General features: G+C 48.2%; 1 protein-coding gene across 1 annotated transcript in view; it reads right to left on the bottom strand.

The window, feature by feature from the left end:
* Positions 1-17461, bottom strand: part of PLXNA4 (plexin A4) — a 426671-nt gene that overhangs the window by 154052 nt on the left and 255158 nt on the right. The window contains exon 4 of the mRNA XM_025471690.3: positions 2396-2527. Coding sequence (XP_025327475.1) covers positions 2396-2527 — 132 coding nt within the window. The remainder of the gene's footprint in view (positions 1-2395; positions 2528-17461) is intronic.

Below are 17461 nucleotides of genomic sequence, written 5' to 3'. Positions count from 1 at the left end.
TTGCTGAGCTTATACAGACTGACCTGTAGACTCAGCGCTGCAAAGTGCTCTGACACAGCATGGCGGACACCGACCCATCAGCTGACAGACGCTGGAATAGCCCTAGAATATTTACCAAATGCTCTTGCCCGCAGCTCTACTTGGTATGCCCAGTCAATAAAGCAGATTGTGGGTTCTTGATCTACTTTTACTGGGACTGAATCCCTGCCCACCTCAGCCTCCATCTGAACTCCCAAGCTCCATACCTGATAGGTCACCCAGAATCTTGGTGCCCCCACTTGCCTGACTTCAAACATGGGCAATGTCCAGACCCTCCTGTTGCAGTGTCATAAGAATAAGTGCTTCCAATCACCAAGCCCTTACTCTGTGCTGGGCTTGTTACATGCACTGCATCATTTGCTCCTTGGGACACTATCGGATGTTATTATTACTTCCACAATGGTTGAGTATGCCATTCTAAGTCTTAAAGAGGTTACGGAACTTACCTGAAATTATACTTGGTAAACGGTGGAGCTAAGGTTCATGCTCAGGTATTCTTACACCAAAGCCTGTGCACTTAACCATTTTGCTGTACTACCGCTCCCCACAAAAAGAATGTGCAAACCCACTGGATACCAGGGTTGGGCCAGCTGTCAGGGGCCTTGGCCTCTTGTTTTGATGGCAGGCTGCCCTCCATCTCAGCGAGGAGCAGCCCCAGAATAGATGAATGCCCTGGCCCCATCCATTCCTGCCATCCTTTCTTTTCCAATAATCCAGAGCTTCCAGTGGACCTCATTCTCCAAGCCTGAGTGGGCACTGACCACTGACTGCTCTCAGGAAAGCAGAATGGCAGAGGACAAAGAGCTCACAATCCCAACTCAGTTATCAGAGGGGGCTCCACATAGCTTATATTTTCCATCTTTGGAAGTTCTTCAAGTTCCAGGTTCAGAGATCCTGGCTTACAGGTAAGGCAAGACATCCTGAAATACTTAATGTCCTGTGGGGGTACTGGGTCTTCTCCAAAGGATTCATTCTACTAAGGAAAGCTGCTTTCCCTCAGTATCTAGGGCCTCAACGGTAGGCAGGGAGTGTGGGATGTGGGCCCCATTGAAAAAGAGCAAGGAATGAAAGCAGAGGAGAAGCCTCATACCCTGTCCTGTCTCTTGGGGTAAAATGTGCCTCTGTTGGCCCCACATCAGGCAATCCCCAGACCAGGGCAGCCTCCACGAAGGCACCACAAAGGGTCCCAGTGTGGCTGAGTGGGGAGTCCCACACCGAGAGAAGATGTCATCGAGCTCTTGGGGAGGATGGAGCTGCTGTGGGCTGCCAAGGCATAATGCACAAGCCCTGTGGGTGGCATAATGTGGTATTCATCTCTTTCCCTATGCGGAGAGGGGACAGACAGAACAATCCAGACTCTGTCGGCAAGGTCCTCTGGGGAGTTCAGGCCTCACTAATGAAGATGAATAAGAGATGGGATCTGCCCCTCATGGCTGCTGCCTTTGTCACATACATATTCATGGACTGGAGCGACAGCTCCTGGGAATGACCCAGCCAACATAGAGATGAGAGAGGCAAGGTGTGGCAGGGCTAATCCACCCTTGAGGGGGTAGTGCTTGTGGGGTGGAGCACTCTGGGCTGTGAATTAGGGCACTCCCAGAAATACTCTTGAATATATGGAATTTGCAAGCTGATATTTATACCTTTGCCTGCTATAGACATATGAGCCCTGGTATAAGCCAAGGAGCCTTGAAGAACTTACTTAGTACTCAGCTGAGTTCCAGGAACAAAGCCCAACTTTGCTACTTCCTACTCAGTATCAGTTAACAGTAATTCCTGCACCCTCCCTCTTCTGCCTGGCTTGGCCTCAAGGAATTCGCTGGAACTTCATGCTAGAGTTATAAGGTACACACAAAGGCTCAGAAAGTATGCTGTATCGTCTCACTTCACACACACAAACCCTGTTTTTTTTTTTTTTTTTTTGAATCTCCATCCATTTGACCATTCTGTGATGTTACCTCAACCAAGATTTTTGGGCAACTCATCCTTGCCCACCATAGAAGGTGACCTTGGTAGGAGATTATACTTTGTGTAGGGAAATCTGGACAAAAAAATGTGGGCATCTGTACCGTGTTTCTTCAAAAGAGAGTAAAGGTTGGCCCTGAATCTATACTCACCCATCACTTTGAAGGTAGTGGATTTGTTCTAGACTCCCAGATGTTTTGATATTTTAAATGCTTTATTCCCTGTTTCAGGGCACTCAGCCTCAGTCCCCAGGCAGCATAACCAAAAAGATACACACTGAGCCAAATAAATCAAATGCCTTCTCTGCAGCTGGCCTCCCGTAGGTTTCCACTGAGCCACAGGCTAGTACTTAGCAGCAAAACAAATGTCTAACAGAGCCCAAGAGCCTTACCTGCCTTTCTGACATGATGTAGAGTTGCTCGTGGTCCTTGGAGAAGGCCATATCCCGGAGGACTGGGCCGGGGTCCACCACCTGCACAGTCTCATACTGGAGGGCATTGCCCCTGGGCCCATCCACCCGGATCTGTGGAGAAGAGGAAGAGGAGAGATGATATGAGTTCAGATCCTACACTGCCTGAAGTCCAGCGTCAGCCCCGACACCCTCCCAACAGCTACGGGAGAGGCAGGGAGCTCTGCCCCCAAGGCCAGGCCATGAGGATCTGGGGTGAGAAGCCCCCCCATGGGCCTCCTGGTGGGAAAAGCAAAGAGAAGGGAAGGCAGGGAGACCAAACCAGGTATCACAAAGCACCTAGTGTCGTCCTCTCTGGCTCTCTGCCTCAGGCTTTAGTCTTTGAGGCTTGGCTTATAGTCTTCGGAGAGGAGGATAAGGTTGGTATTAGGGAGCAGGGACTGGGAATTGGGTAAACTGTAGGTAACTGAAGCTGCCTCACATGAGAGTGTCATCATGTAACAGAAAGGCGATAGATATTATTTGTTAGATTTGTTCTCAGAAAATAGTTGGGTGTAAGGATGCAGGCTCATTCCTTGAAAAAGCTACCCAGCTATCACTGCCACATCTTTTTGTTTGTTTGTTTGTTTTTTCTTTTTTAAAAAGCATTTTATTTTAGATCACTTTTACATTTATAGAAAACTTATAAAGACAGTAGAGAGAGATCCCATATACCCCATATCCAGTTTCCCCTGTTATTAATCCCTAACATTAGTATGGCACATCTTTGAGGGGAACTAGGCAAAGTGCCAACCCCAGAAGTTTCACACTGAGTGGACTCATTCTGACCATTAAACCATAGGCTTCTGCTTCAGGCTTAGGACTAGATGTAGGTCTTGAAACCTCCTAGAGGTTCTATTCACATCCCCAGGGAAGGGGACATGAGCATTCCAGGAAAATGCACGTTGATCATGAGTCATCTCCAAACTTCTGAGAACACTTAGCACGGCAGATCACCCCTGGGCCATCCACAGATCTTCCTAGAACTGCTTGCACAACGTGGAGACAGCCAGGACAGACTTTTGCCCATGCTCCCCCGTAGTGGATGACAAATCTAGACAGCAGCTTCCCAACGCCACATGGTGCTCATCTGACCTGGGGTGCCGGCCCAGGTCTCTAGAATCAGAATCATTAGGAGTTAGGAGCCTGAGCTCATAGATTCAGTGCAATCGCTGCCCAGTACTAACAATGCCACCCACCTAGGTTGGGATCAAACATCCAGAGGGAGACAGGGAGAGGCAGTAGCTAGAGGATCACCAAACTTGAGTCAATGCCATTTGTAGAAGACTCCATAAGGTACCCACAGTGTAATTTTAGAGGTTTCAGTAACAAAACTAAAGAAAAAATTATATTCCATATATTCCCATAATGCACTCTTACTTTTAATTTTTAATATTTAATTTTTAGCCTCTCATGAGATCAAGGAGAAGAGAAGTTATTCAGAGCAAATAAATTACAGAAGGGACACCACATTAACATCTACTGATGACATCAATTCATCTGAAAGTGCTGCCTCTCGTTTCTGTTGAATTCACCGAACTCTCACACTAGGTTATTTTGTGATTTGTGTGTTTGCTTTAAGGTTTGTTCCAGGCTCGGTTTGTTTGTTTTCCTCTTAAGCACTATCTTTAAGCCCTTCCTAGACATCAGGCACTAAGAAATGGTTTTGCACATAATTCCTTATTGGTGTAATCCTCTCAATCCTGCGGGCTTAGTGGTCATTTGTCCTGACTTTGCACGGCCTCTCCAGCATCCATTCCACCCTCTCTCACCTTGGGGGCAAGACAGGATCCACCCCCTGCGTCCCCTGGGGGGGGGTGCTCCCAATAGGGCACAAGCAAATCAGTTTAATCTCACTCTGTTGCCACAGTGATTGAGAGAAAGCAGGTCCAAGCCATCAACATGTGCACTCAGAGCAAAGCAGGGACAAATAGTGTTTTGTGATCAGGCAAGAGAGAATTTCTCCTCACCCTCAGTAGGTCAAAAAGACAGCTAGCTCTAAGAACTGTGGGCAGCCCTCTTGTCATAAAGAGGGGAGTTGAAACCAGGAAAGGTTTAGGTACAGAGATGGGGAAAAAAATTAGTCTTTGGTGATGTCCCTGAGCCACTGAATCAAACTGACTCCAAAGCCTGCTCTATGTCAGGATTTTCTAGTTACTCAAGTTATTTCCTTATTGTTAAAAGAATAAAAAGACCTTTTTTTTTTTTTTTCAACATCAAAAGTCCTAACTGCTATACTGATACAAAAGATGAGGAAAATGAGACAGAGGTGCACTAAACAATTAGCCTGAGCTATAAAATCTGGAGACAGGGCTCCTGAGTGGTTCAGTGGTTGAGCATCTGCCTTCGGCTCAGGACATGATCCCAGGGTCCTGGGATCGAGTCCCGCGTTGGGCTCCCTGCAGGGAGCCTGCTTCTCCCTCTGCCTGTGTCTCTGCCTCTCTCTTTCTGTATCTCTCATGAATCAATAAATACAATTTTTTTAAAAAACTGGGGACAGTATTAAAATTAGGTTCAACTCTGAAGTCCATGCTTTTCCTACCACCCTTTACATGAGATCTTGTTCCTTGGTGGGTTTCGTGTTTACCCCCTGAGGCATGCCACCTAGATAAAGGTAGGGGGCTGAGGTCAGGGTCTCTGGTCTATACAGTTCCAGACACTTTTGCCAGTCATTCCTGATTCTGATGCTGAAATATTTGAGCTTGACAAATATTTATTTAAAAAATGAAGAAATAAAAGAAAGCAGTTAAAACTCCTCTCTGCTGATTTCTCATGAAGCTCACTAAGACAAAAACAAAATCAAAAACCAATAAAGGAATGAAAGGGAATAATTTTAGCTCTGAAAATCAAAATGCCTCAGATTCCAGTAGCCCTCCCGCTTCTGTGCCCACCCCCATGCCACCAGATGTCTATCCTGGCCAGGTCCTTCCTTAATCTGAATGAAATGAGAGTTCATGCAAAACCAATTGGGATTACCACCCAAGTCTGACCGCGTGGCGATGGCCTTGGCCCCCAGCCCAGCCAGGCTTCATCCCCAGCTGTGAGTCACCTCTGGAGCTGCAGCATAAGAACTACAAGAGTGATACTGAGCATGCTGGCTGGTCTCCAGCCCCCTAAGGCTGCCAGCAGGAGCAGGCTGCCCTAGGAAATGCTGGTAGATCTGAGTCCATTCCAGTGCCCATGGTCTGATCCCCAAGAGAAATTAGATGCAGTTTCTGATCAATCTTCTTTATCATTGGGCCCCAAACCCCTGCTCTTTAGCACAGGTGATGTGCTGGATGTTGGTGGACATCAGAAGAAACTGCGTGAGCTAGGGCAGGGACAGAGGGACATACCCAGGAGGACCTAGGGCAAGTTTTCATGGGCCTTCCCCAGGGAGGCAGGATGGGGTTATGGTACCCCCTTTCACACTCTGCCTGGGGGGGGGGGAAGCAGTAATTAGAAAGGCAGTCTTCCCCACACCCCTCTATAGTCCACTTCTTATTTCAGAAAGCAGAAAGGAAAGCATTCATTCATCCATCTGTTGGAAGAATCTCACACAGATCTTGGATAAGAGGAGTTTGTGGTAGAAATGGCTGAATGATGGATAATCATCAAATTTAGGTAGGATGGCCCAGCTGCTGGCTCCTTGGGCTTCATGTAAACAATAGCAACAAGAACTGCTAATAACTGTGTGGCTACCATATGTCAGGTCTGATGCAGGCTTTTTACATATATTAACTTCCCATAACTCTGCAAAGTAAGCATTAACATCCCATTTACAGGTGAAGCACAGAGAGGTTTAGTAACTTGTTCATGGTCACACATCGAGCAAATGGCGTGGCCTCAACCCATACCAAGGTCTGACTGATTCTGCCCATGCCTCCGTGTGTTCATGTACTCTACTAACGCATGTTGAACCAGGTTCTTTTGGTTGTATAAACCTATATCCCTTCTGGAAGTGAAAGTAGTTGATGTTAAACAAACCACCCCGGGAGTGCCAGAGGGACCATGTCTGCGCCTACTGCAGTTCTTTTGGGAAAGAATCATGCATATGAATGAAGACGATGCTGTTATAAATTTTCTTTCTTTTTCTTTTTTCTTTTTTTTGTTGTTGTAAATTTTCAAATAATGATCCCTTATATTTTTGTTTTCTACCTTGCACAGCATTCTTAAATAATACTGTCTCATCTGGTGGCTGTAGGATTTTTATGATGTTGACTACTAGTATAACCGTTCTCATTTTGCTGATGAAGAAACTGAGGCGGAGGCCGTTCTGTGCATTACCTGAAGTTCAGTGAAAAACCAGTAACAGTCAGGACTAGAACTCAGGGCTCCCGATTCCTAGTTCAGTGCTTGGCCCTTAGTGATTTAGATTTCCCGAAAGGTTTTGGCAAGGTTCCATGCGAAAAGACATTTAAAAATAATGAGTCTCTGTGGGACTTTGGGCAGTTTGACCGTGGAGAGAGAATCGACTTAGAGGCAGAAGAAGACATGTTTCTGCATGGAAGAGTGGGACTGGGGGCATTTCCCAAGTGCTGGTGTAATGACTTATCTTATTTAATATTTTGTATAAGCGGTCTAGAGGAGGGAGCTAGAAGATAAGCAGATGAATCTAAGCTCTTTGGGATAGCAAGAAGGCCAATGATGGAGATGGACTACAGAAAAATGGTATATCCTCAGCAAGCACTGGGGAGGAGAGCGGCACATGGCTAAAAAGGCTGGGACCATGAATCTCACGGGAGTAGAGACTCGGCCTTGTAGCTCCACTGCCCAGCATGGCACCCAGGAAACAGTTGGTGCTCACTAAGTAGTCACTGATAGGTGCGGGCAAGGGTGTGGGGAAAAGGGAACTCTTGGGCACTGTTGCTGAAAATGAAGATTGGTATAGTCACTATGGGAAACAGTACGGAGGGTCCTCAGAAATAAAAAAAAATAGAACTTCTTTATGATCCAGCAATCCTACTCCTGGGTATTTATTCAAAGGAAACAAAATCAGTATCTCAAAGAGATAACTGCATTCCCATGATTATTACAGTATTATTTATAATAGCCAAGATATGGAAACAACCTAAATATCCATTGATGGATGAAAAGATACTATATATATATATATATACACACGCACACACACATATAGATATACATACATGTTATATATGTATATATACAAAACATATATAGATGTATGTATATATGTATATGATATATATATATATAATAAAGCCTTAAAAAAGAAAGAAATCCTGCCATTTGCAACCACATGGATGAACCTGGAGAATATTATGCTATATGAAATAAGCCAGACACAGAAAGACAAATACTGCATGATCTCACTTATATGTGGAATCTAAACTAGTGAGAGTCCTAGAAGCAAAGGCTAGAATAATGGTAGCCAAGGGCGGGGGGTTGAGGAAAATGGGGAGATGTTGGTCAAGTGGCACAAAGTTTCAGTTAGAAGATGAGTAAGCTCTGAAAATCAAACATACAGCAATGTGACTAGAGTTAATAATACTGAATCGTGTGTTTGGAATTTACTAAGAAGGTGGATCTTAAGTGTTCTCATCACACACACACAAGGAAAATGGTTAACTATGTAAAGTGATGGATATGCTAATTAGCTTGATTGTGCCAATTATGTCACAAGACATACAGATATCAAGTTGTATGCCCTAAATATATATAATTTTTATTTCTCACTTATGCCTTAATAAAGATGGGAAAAATGAGTAGTTATTATAAATGGTCAACTCCCGACAGGAAAAGGAGCCACATTCTACCAATGGGCATGGATTCTTGAGCTGATCAAGGTGTGATCAAGGAATACTCAACGTGAGAGGCAGGAGGAAGAAAGGAGTGCTCGGTGTCATCATTCACTATTTCCCATACTCCGTGGCAGCCCAAGTGGCCAGCAACATGGCAAGCAGCATTCAAATGGGATTTCAGGGGAAAACAAACAAAGCCATTCTCCTGGCCAAGTTCACTTGAATACAGAATAGCATGTTCAGTCCACCCCTGATAAGGTAGAAACATAATCCAGATGCCTGCACCTGGAGAACAGCCTAGGAAAGACACCTCAGGCCACAAAGGCATAGATGAGATCAAAGGAGATGTGTTGGCCAGTGGCTCTGGTTCAGTTGCCAACACAAGAGCCACCCCGAAGCTTGGGAGGTGGCAGCTTAGAACAAACAGGATTTCTTCTTTCACACTATGCAGGTGATACTTGTGGATCACCTGAGCACTGAGAAAGGATGGACATAGAAGTTTATTTTTTTTTTTAAGGTAGAAGATGTAAAGAAGCTGATAATGTAAATTTGGGTGTTTAGACGATGTTATTCTCTGAGGCTAACACCAAGGAGAAGATCAAGTCCTGACCCTACATGCCCCCTGACAGAGGGACACTCTGCATTCATTCATCATCCACAGGGCATTCATGGAACGCCACTGTGTTCCAGGCTCAGAGCCAGCTTCGGTAGAAGAAAGGAGGGTCTTTGCCCTGTCCTCCGGGAGGCCTGTCTCCTAAAGGGCTCAGATACCACACACATAAGGCCAAGTGGCGAATGCTACAACCAAGGGTGTTCATCGGCCTCCATTCCCTCTTCCCAGAAGATCTGGCCACTGATTGGAGTGTAACCAGGAATCATTGGCTCAGCCCCAGGGGAGACTTCAGGGAGCGGGTGTGCACCATACAGACAAAAGGGCTACCAACGTGGCACCTCCAACTCTGCAAATGTGGGTAATAAAACACATAGTGAGTAATATCAGGTTTATTCAAAAGCCACCTTTGGAGATAAAAATCTTTTAAGTCCACAGGAAGATGGATCTGGAGTAGCAAAATCAGTGGTACGAACAGATTTTATTAAGGCATATCCATATTGGTCCAGGGAGAGAAGAGTGAAAATATGAAGGGTCAGAGGGAAGAATCTGGTTCTCTTCACTCAGCACTGTCCTGAGGAGACTGAGTGTAGACGTGTTCTGTGATGGGGTGTGGTTGTCCCTTCAAGTCTTGCCATAGACCCAACGGAACATTCTTCTAACCGGCGCCGGACAACGCAAATACAATGCCAGTCACAAATGTGGGCCACATGTGAAATTTTAAATTTTCTACTAATGGTGACATTAAAAAGATAGGTAAAATTGCTTAATTAATTACAATTAGCTTTAATGATCTGTTTTATCTAACACAATGTGCGCCAAATACTAATTATTACTTTCACATATATACAGTATAAGAAATTGTTTGTGATATATTTTACATACGTTCCCTCATGCTACATCTCTGAATCCTGATGGGTATTTAAGACTTACAGCAAACCTTAATATGGACAAGCCACACTTTATTTTTTTTATTTTTACTTTTTTTTTTTTTTTTTAGCAAGCCACACTTTTAAAGGTGCTTAATGACCACGTGTGGCCAGTGGCTGTCCTACTGGATGGCACAATTCTAGGTTATCGTCATCCCTGCCTTCTGATCTGTACTCTCCAAGCGACCTTGCTAATAATTTGGCTGCTGACAATCCTTCTAGAGGTTCCCTCAGCTGAGATCTTGCTCACTCCTCTCCACGGCTACAACACCTTTGTATCTCCTGGGACCTTCATGTGCTCTACTGTCTTCGTTTTTCTGGAGCTCACAAGCTGTAAACTCCAACCAGCTGTGTGGTCCCCATCAGTCCAGGCGAGTTATAACACACAGCTGTGTGTGGGCTCGGTTCTGATCTAGCCTCGCCCTCAGCAAGCTTATTTGATATGCCCTTGCCTTCTCTTTCTGCATTCAGGCTATAGGCACTCTGGACACACCTCTTGCTTGGCAAGGATTGCCCTGTACCCTGGGTGACAGTCAGAAACATCTAAGAAGTGCTGAGAAAGAACCAAGCAGTCAGAAGAGATGCTACAGGGGGCACAGTCTCAGAGGCTCCAGTTGCACCTGACAATACTGCTCTAGGGGCAAAGCAGGACCTGGATGGTGTGGGCTCTTGGGGGTCTAGGGGCACAGCCAACTGCCAGTCATGGGGAAGAATTTCAATATTTAACAACCAGTGAGTTATTCACAACGGCCAAACACGCAAGCAGTCTAAGCGTCTGTTGACAGCTGAATAGATAAAGAAAACTTGATATATATATCACATGGATGTAGAGTGTATGTATTAAATATATGTAATCCATGCATACAAATAGGAGAATATTATTAAATGTTAAAAAAGGGAGGGAATCCTGCCATTTGTAACCACACAGATGAACCTGGAGGGCATCATGCTCAGTGACATAAGCCAAATATAGGAAGACAAATATTTCATGATCTCATTTCTATGTGGAATCTAAAATAGTCAGACTCAGAAGCAGAGAGTAGAATAGAGATTGCCAAGGGCCAGGGGGAGCGTGGCATGGGGAGATGCTGGTCAAGGCATAAAGATTCAGTTATAGAGGATAAATAAATTCTAAAGACCTAACATACAGCAATGTGATCACAGTGTATACTTGAAATTTGCCAAAAGCATAGATCTTAGGAGTTTGCATCACACCACACACACACACACACACACACACACACGAAGAAAGAAAGTGGTAACCCTATGAGGTGACGGATATGTTAATTAGCTTGATCGCGCCAATTATTTCACAATGTACGTATAAATACACATATCACAACATCAAGTCCTACAGGTTAAGCACATACAATTTTTATTTGTCAAATATACTTCCATAAAGATGAGAAAAGCAACAATGGGTGAGCCCGCATTAGGGCAGAGTGACTTGGGCATCAGTCCTGCCTGGACCACGCAAGAACCTCCATCACAACGTCTGGCACACACCGCGCCATCCCCTGCAGGCAGCCGACCCAGGGCAGGCATGTGTGCCCCCGGGGGCACACACAGGCACACCTACTCCGGTGCCCAGGCATCCCCGGCCTGCCCCTCCTGCTCAGTCTGCAGCCCGGGCTACTCCTAGCAGCACGTCCCCCTTTCCCTCCAACCCATCCACCTCTCTTCATCCCTGGCACGGTGAGTGTCTGCGCTGCCAGGCAGAGCGCTATTAAAACATCAGCAGGGTGGCCTCCACAAAGGTCAGCCATCCGGGGAGCTCCTGGCAGCTGCTTGTTTGTTTACTGGAACATTATCTGGGCCGGGCTGTTGATTTACATCCATTGAAGGATTGAACAATAAATATCGGCTCCCAGTAGCAGGCAGATGCTTGCACTAGACCGTTCTGGCTGCCTTCTTGCTTGGAATAATCTCCCTAATGAGCAAACAGTGCCATTCATCTTTAAAGATACAGGCAACCCCCGGTGTCCTCCCTTGCCTCGTTCCTTTCACGTCCTCCCCCAAACTTCCCGGTCAAGGTCTACACTGCCAGATTTCTGGGCCGGGCCCAGCTACAAGAAGGAGAGGGTGGGGTCTCATTTGGCAGGCCTGGAAATGGAGCTGGAACTGGAGAGGCAGTGTGGGGGCTGACTGAACCCGAGGACCCTCAAGCCTAAACACGGAGGCAAGTGGAAGCCAACCTGGTGATGTGGGCGGCCACAGGGCCAGGTCTCCTTCCCAGAGCGGGGGCAGGGGGTGGCAAGGCTTATGGAGACGTGTGCCCCACATTCAGGCGGTGCCAGAGCCAGAAGTAGACCTGTTTCCCTTTCAGGCAAGTCTCCGAAGTCCCCAGAATCTCAAGGGGCTCCTGTGTAAGCACATGCACCAGACAGACCAATCACTTTGCAAACTGGGGCCTGTGTTGGGGTGGGCAGGGTGCAGACAAGAGGGGGCAGGTGAGGTGCCCAAGGAGGGAGGTGAGGGATTTGGGCTCTGCTCCTCTCAAGAGCCTTGAGCATACAACTTTGGCTCTCTTAGGTGTCCTGGCCTTGATCTGCCTTACTCTGAGGCAGAGATAGCAGGCAGGACCCTTGGTGGGAAATGAGTGACCAGGATCCTCTTTCCTGGGACATTATAGGGCCATCGTGTCTTTCAGGAGGAAAAATAATGAAACTTTTCAATCTTATTTATGCAGTCTACGTAACTGGCACCCCCAGACCCTAAGCGACATAATCTGGTCACTGTCACTCAGCATCTTGTCACACAGGCTGAACAGCAGGCACTCGTCCTAGAGTGCCAGCATCAGGCAGTAAGCACTCCTAAGTTGAATGAATGAATGACCTGAGAAGTTAACTCTAGGCCTGAGTTGCCATAGTCGGAACTGTTAGGCACACACACACATACTCCCAGACACAAATGCACAGTTGTGTACACACGTGCTCGCTCTCTGTCTCTGCAGATGAGGCCACGTCTCAACTCCCACGTTCCCCTTACAAGTCTGAGACAACGTGATGGAGGGCAGGTGTTTCAGCTCCTGCACAGATGAGGAGGGACCGGGAAGGGTGTGTGGGGACACCAACATCAGCTGTGAGTAGGGAGGTGGCTTGCTGGTTGTAGGGTTAGAGCTCCCGAGGGCAAGGAGCTCCTGCCATGTCTCCATTTCCCTGGGGGAAGAGGTGCCTGGTTTGTAGGGTGGCGGACAAGACGGTCTGTAAGTTCACAGCCGGGCCTGCGAGTCTCTCCTCCACCAAGGGCACCTCTCTTGGGCTCCAGGCCCTGGCTTACTGTCAATATTCCCCTGGCCCTAAGCCGTGGACACCTGGACACAGAGCTTCACTTGTAGTGTCACTTGAGGTTCCCCTGGGACTTTCATTCTAAAATCGCCCCCCCCCCCCCCGCCTCTCTGGCTCTTCAATCTCGTTTCCCGGCTCCACTTTCCTTTTTTCCATAGCTCTGTGATTACTCACTTATTGCACTATAGTTAGTCTCTCCTGCTAGAGTGTAAACTCCACAAGAGCAGACATCTTTCTCTTTCATGTGCACTGATGCACCCCCAACCCTTGAGCCATGCCATGTAGTAGGTGCTCCATAAATACTGGTTGAACAAATGAATGGATGGAAATGTTCAAACTACTCATTGACATCATAATTTGTCTCATGATGCAGAGCTCCCTAGTGGCACAGGAAGGAACCCAGACCAGTTGGGGGTGTTCTAACTGGAAGATTCAGAAGCAGGAGAGGGATGGCAACTGTCCGGCCCAGACCCCAGTGGCCAGCAGGGCCCTGTCTCGCCAGAGTGGACTCACCTACATGCCACAGCCCCTCTTCCCAGCTTCGAATCCCAGGGCTCAGGATGTGGGCTTAGACCCTGCTCAGGCTGCCCCAATGAGGGTGCTTTGTTTTGATTTCCTGATTCCAGCCAGGAAGAAAAGGATGTGAAAGGAACTGCAAGAGTATAAACAGTAATTAATTAGACAAGCCCTGTGTGTGCACGGATCCCGCGCTGTGTTACCAAACACTCTGGGGAAAATGAGTCCCCTTGGGTCTCTTGCTATGCACCCACAAAACTGAAGGACAACTTCTAGGTTGCCAATAGGACATCTTACCTTGCACCTGCCCCAAAAGGAGAAATGGGGAATAATGGCCTCCATCCCTCCGCCACCCTGGTTGGGTGTGACACAAAGAATAAGATACAGGTCTAGGAGTGAAAGATGTTGAAAAAATAAAAAGGAAAGTCAGTAGGATTGATATGAAAGAGAAAAAAGGTTCAAACCAGCATACCCCAAATGTGAAATACTGAAAATCAGCCTTTCTTGCCGCACCTTTGCAAGATACTCGCTGGCAAGTATAGCAGGTGCAAGTTATGGGTTGGAAACCTTGGTGGGTCAGCCAGACTGTGACCCCAGCCACCATTTATTTGAGTAACCCATACCCCAAAGCCTTGGGTGCCACTTCCCGTGTGCCTGTGGCCACCACGCAGCTGGACAGACTGCACCTACTCCTAGAAAAACAAGTGGAGATGAATAGTTGATTCAGCGTATGCCATGAGCTGCGCCATGTGCTTTACACACATCAGCTGGTTCAGGGGCTTGGCAGATGGACTATGCTCATCCATGTTACAAAAGACCAGAGTCCTCTGCTCCTGAGACGCCGTGTGCAGGAAGAAGGGCCTGGGGGCAAGCCCAGGAGCAGATGGTGGGAACCCCACCTCTGCTACTCAGGAACTCTGGCGTAGATGATCTGCCAAACTTTGAGGATCACTTTCCTCAGATGTTAAACAGATACTGTTATTCTTATTGTGGGAGTCTGATCATGTTCCAAGCATATAGAACACTTAGCACAGAGAAAGTTCCCAGTCCAGTTTCCATAAATGTCAGCAGTGATTACTATGGAGGCAATTCCAAGGAATCGGTTCCCACGATTTCCACTCTTGGTCAGTGGGAACAGCAATCATATGTGCTGTCAAGAGACTGGAAGACATGGTCCACAGATTGGGTTCCTAGCATCTTACGAGGTCATCTAGGGGTTGGAAAGAGAAAAGGACCCACAACTCTGCTCTGGGCCGCCTGAAGCAGATGAGAAAGGGGGCACTGCTGGACAGAGGGGGCAGGAAACTGGATGGGGAAGTGTCTGCGCCCACAGATGGAATGTTCAGATGGGCATTCCACCGACGTGGATACAGCCGCCTTCACACAGCTGCCCCACAGCTAGAGGAATTGGCTGGGAAACCCTGAGTCTGGCTCAACTTGGGCATGATTCAGAAAACCTGTGACATTATGGAGAAAGAAGAAAACAAGTTCATGCCTATGGTTTGGGCGAACCACAGGAGGGGAAGTGGGGCACCGCAGCCTGGCCTCAGAGAGAGAAGAGGTGTCTCTGAGGACCGATCGGGGGCAGAAGGCAGAGTCAGAGCTGGCAGGATGCTGAGAAGCAAGGCCAGTTGCCTCAAGATGAAGCAGTGCCCTGCGTGGTGTCAGGGACAGTGTCAGACCCAGACCCCCGAACTCCTGGTTCTTCATCCACACTCCCCTTCTGCCTCTTCGAGGACTCAGACAAGTCACTCTTCTCCTGGTCCTCCTACACAGTCCTTGGGCTCCGGGCGCCCTTGCCAGGTGTAGGGGAGTATTTCCTCTCTCCCCCCACAATGGTTGCAGTCACACAGGGGTTAATGAACAAGGTACATCATGACAGCAAGGGGCTGATGTGCGGTCAGCAATTCTCTCCTCCTGGAGACCTAGCTCCTCCGGGGTGGGATCCAGCAGATGCTCCATGCAGCTGTACCAGAACGAGGAGAGACCCCTGTCCAGCTGGAGCACCCAGGGAGAATGGGCGTAGGGCGAAGACGGGAGATGGATGGGCTCTCGCATGAGCTGTGGCAGGATCTTTAGGATCTTTAGGAGTCCTAACCAGGCGGGTCCTAGCTTAGAGAACAGAAGCTTCTAGCACAGAGTAGAGACTCAAGAATCAACTGTTGACTGCATGAAGGGAGTAGACTTTGTGTAGTGTTCTCCGGGCTCAGAGGCAGCCCCCCACCCCCAGCCTTCACGTCTCCTAGCTATGTCCTCAACCTCACCCCCTCGGCCCAACCATCCTCTACATTCTGTCATCAGCACCCTAGAGCGGAGCCCAAGTCCTTGCCCCCAGGCCTCCCCTTAGCCCCGACCCCCTCCAGGAACACCCCTGTCATCCTCTTATTGCCCAGCAACCCCCAGACACTGCCCACCCAAAGCAGGTGTGGGTGCAGCACCCACACAGCCTTGCCCCTGCTGCCAGGCAGGGGGCCTTCCTCTTCCCTCCGGGACTGGGACCAGCCCACTCCTGTTCACACCGTTTCCCTCACCCCATTCCTTCCTCTAGTCCCCTCCCTGCTTCCTTTCAGCCACCTCGGGTGCGTCGACCCCTCGGAACCTGGGGTGGGACACTCCTCCAACACCTTTCTCCATCCCACTCCTACTGCCTCCTGTCAGGTCACCGGAGGGGCCCGCACAGCCTCTGAAGCCACCTCGTGTCTCCGCAGGTGTGGAGGACTATCACGACTGACCCCACACTCCGGGTGTGCTGACTCCAGCCACGGGGCCAGCATCCTGGGGGCAGGTGTGCGGCCCGGCGCCTAAGCATGGGCTGTGTAGCCGGCCGGGCTGGCGTCCTGATTCTGCCTCTTATTAACGTTTGTGACCTCAGGCAGACCTTCAGGCTTATTTAATATCCTCAGCTGAAATATCGGCTCAGAATTCCAAGCTCAAGGTTGCCGGCAGGGTGTCACCAGGCTCTTACTCAACTGTCTGGTCCATAGAAAGCAGTAAACACACAGGACTGCTGGTTAGGACGTGCTGTGCCCAGTGAGTATGAAGATGAGACGGTGTGACTGTGACGCTCACGCAGCACAGCACAGGCCCCTGGCGAGGACCCCAACAGCTTTGTGAACACTAGAGCTGCTTAATAGCAGGTTGGTAAAGCAACAAATGGATGCAGGAGTTCTAATCACACCGGAAAAAGATCAAGAGGGTCCCAGCCCCTCAGAGACTCTCCCAAGGGTACAGGGCTTTGAGTCCTGTCCTTAAAGGACCATCATAGCTCTTTCTAGCAGTGAGGGCCGGCAACAGCAGCCAGCCCTATATGGTTCCTGCTTGTCAGACTGTTTGGAGCTGCCTGCGTGAAGCCCTGGGACTGTTGCTTAGCCTCTAGGCACTGTTTGGCAATTTCCTTGACAAATAAATAACCCAGGGAGCGTCAGACAAGTGCTTATCACCTCGACATCTGCTCTCTCTGATGAGCTCTGCTCTGGGTTCTTTCCCTACAGCCTCATCAAGCTGCTGGGGGATCAGCCCTTTCGAGGGGTGCCATCCAAGGACACCTGTGTGTGTTTCTGTGAGGCTGAGAACAGCCTCTATTTACTTAGTGCAAAGTACCAAGGCGGTGGCTTCCCCGAAGACAAACACAAGTCCCCAAACAAAGCTGGGGCCTCAGCCATTCACCCTCCGGGCCAAGGGGCACCCTCCCTTCGGGAAGGACTTTGGTCAGAGTGACACCATCTGGCTCCTGGCTGAATGGCTAAGGGTTCCTTTCAAATGTCAGTGGATTGCAAAGTCCTGAAACAGGCAGAGAGTCAAGCTGCGCTCATTTGGTATCTACACCAGAATTTCAAAGTGGCACTGGCTCCTGAGCTAGCCAGGAACTTACTTATTTTTTTTTTTTTCAGTATGGCCAAAAAGAGGATCGGAAGTAAGTGTGG

The sequence above is a fragment of the Canis lupus genome, chromosome 14, assembly GCF_003254725.2.
Source record: "Canis lupus dingo isolate Sandy chromosome 14, ASM325472v2, whole genome shotgun sequence".
Classification (NCBI taxonomy): Eukaryota; Metazoa; Chordata; class Mammalia; order Carnivora; family Canidae; genus Canis; species Canis lupus.
This window is presented reverse-complemented; position numbering and strand designations above follow the sequence as displayed.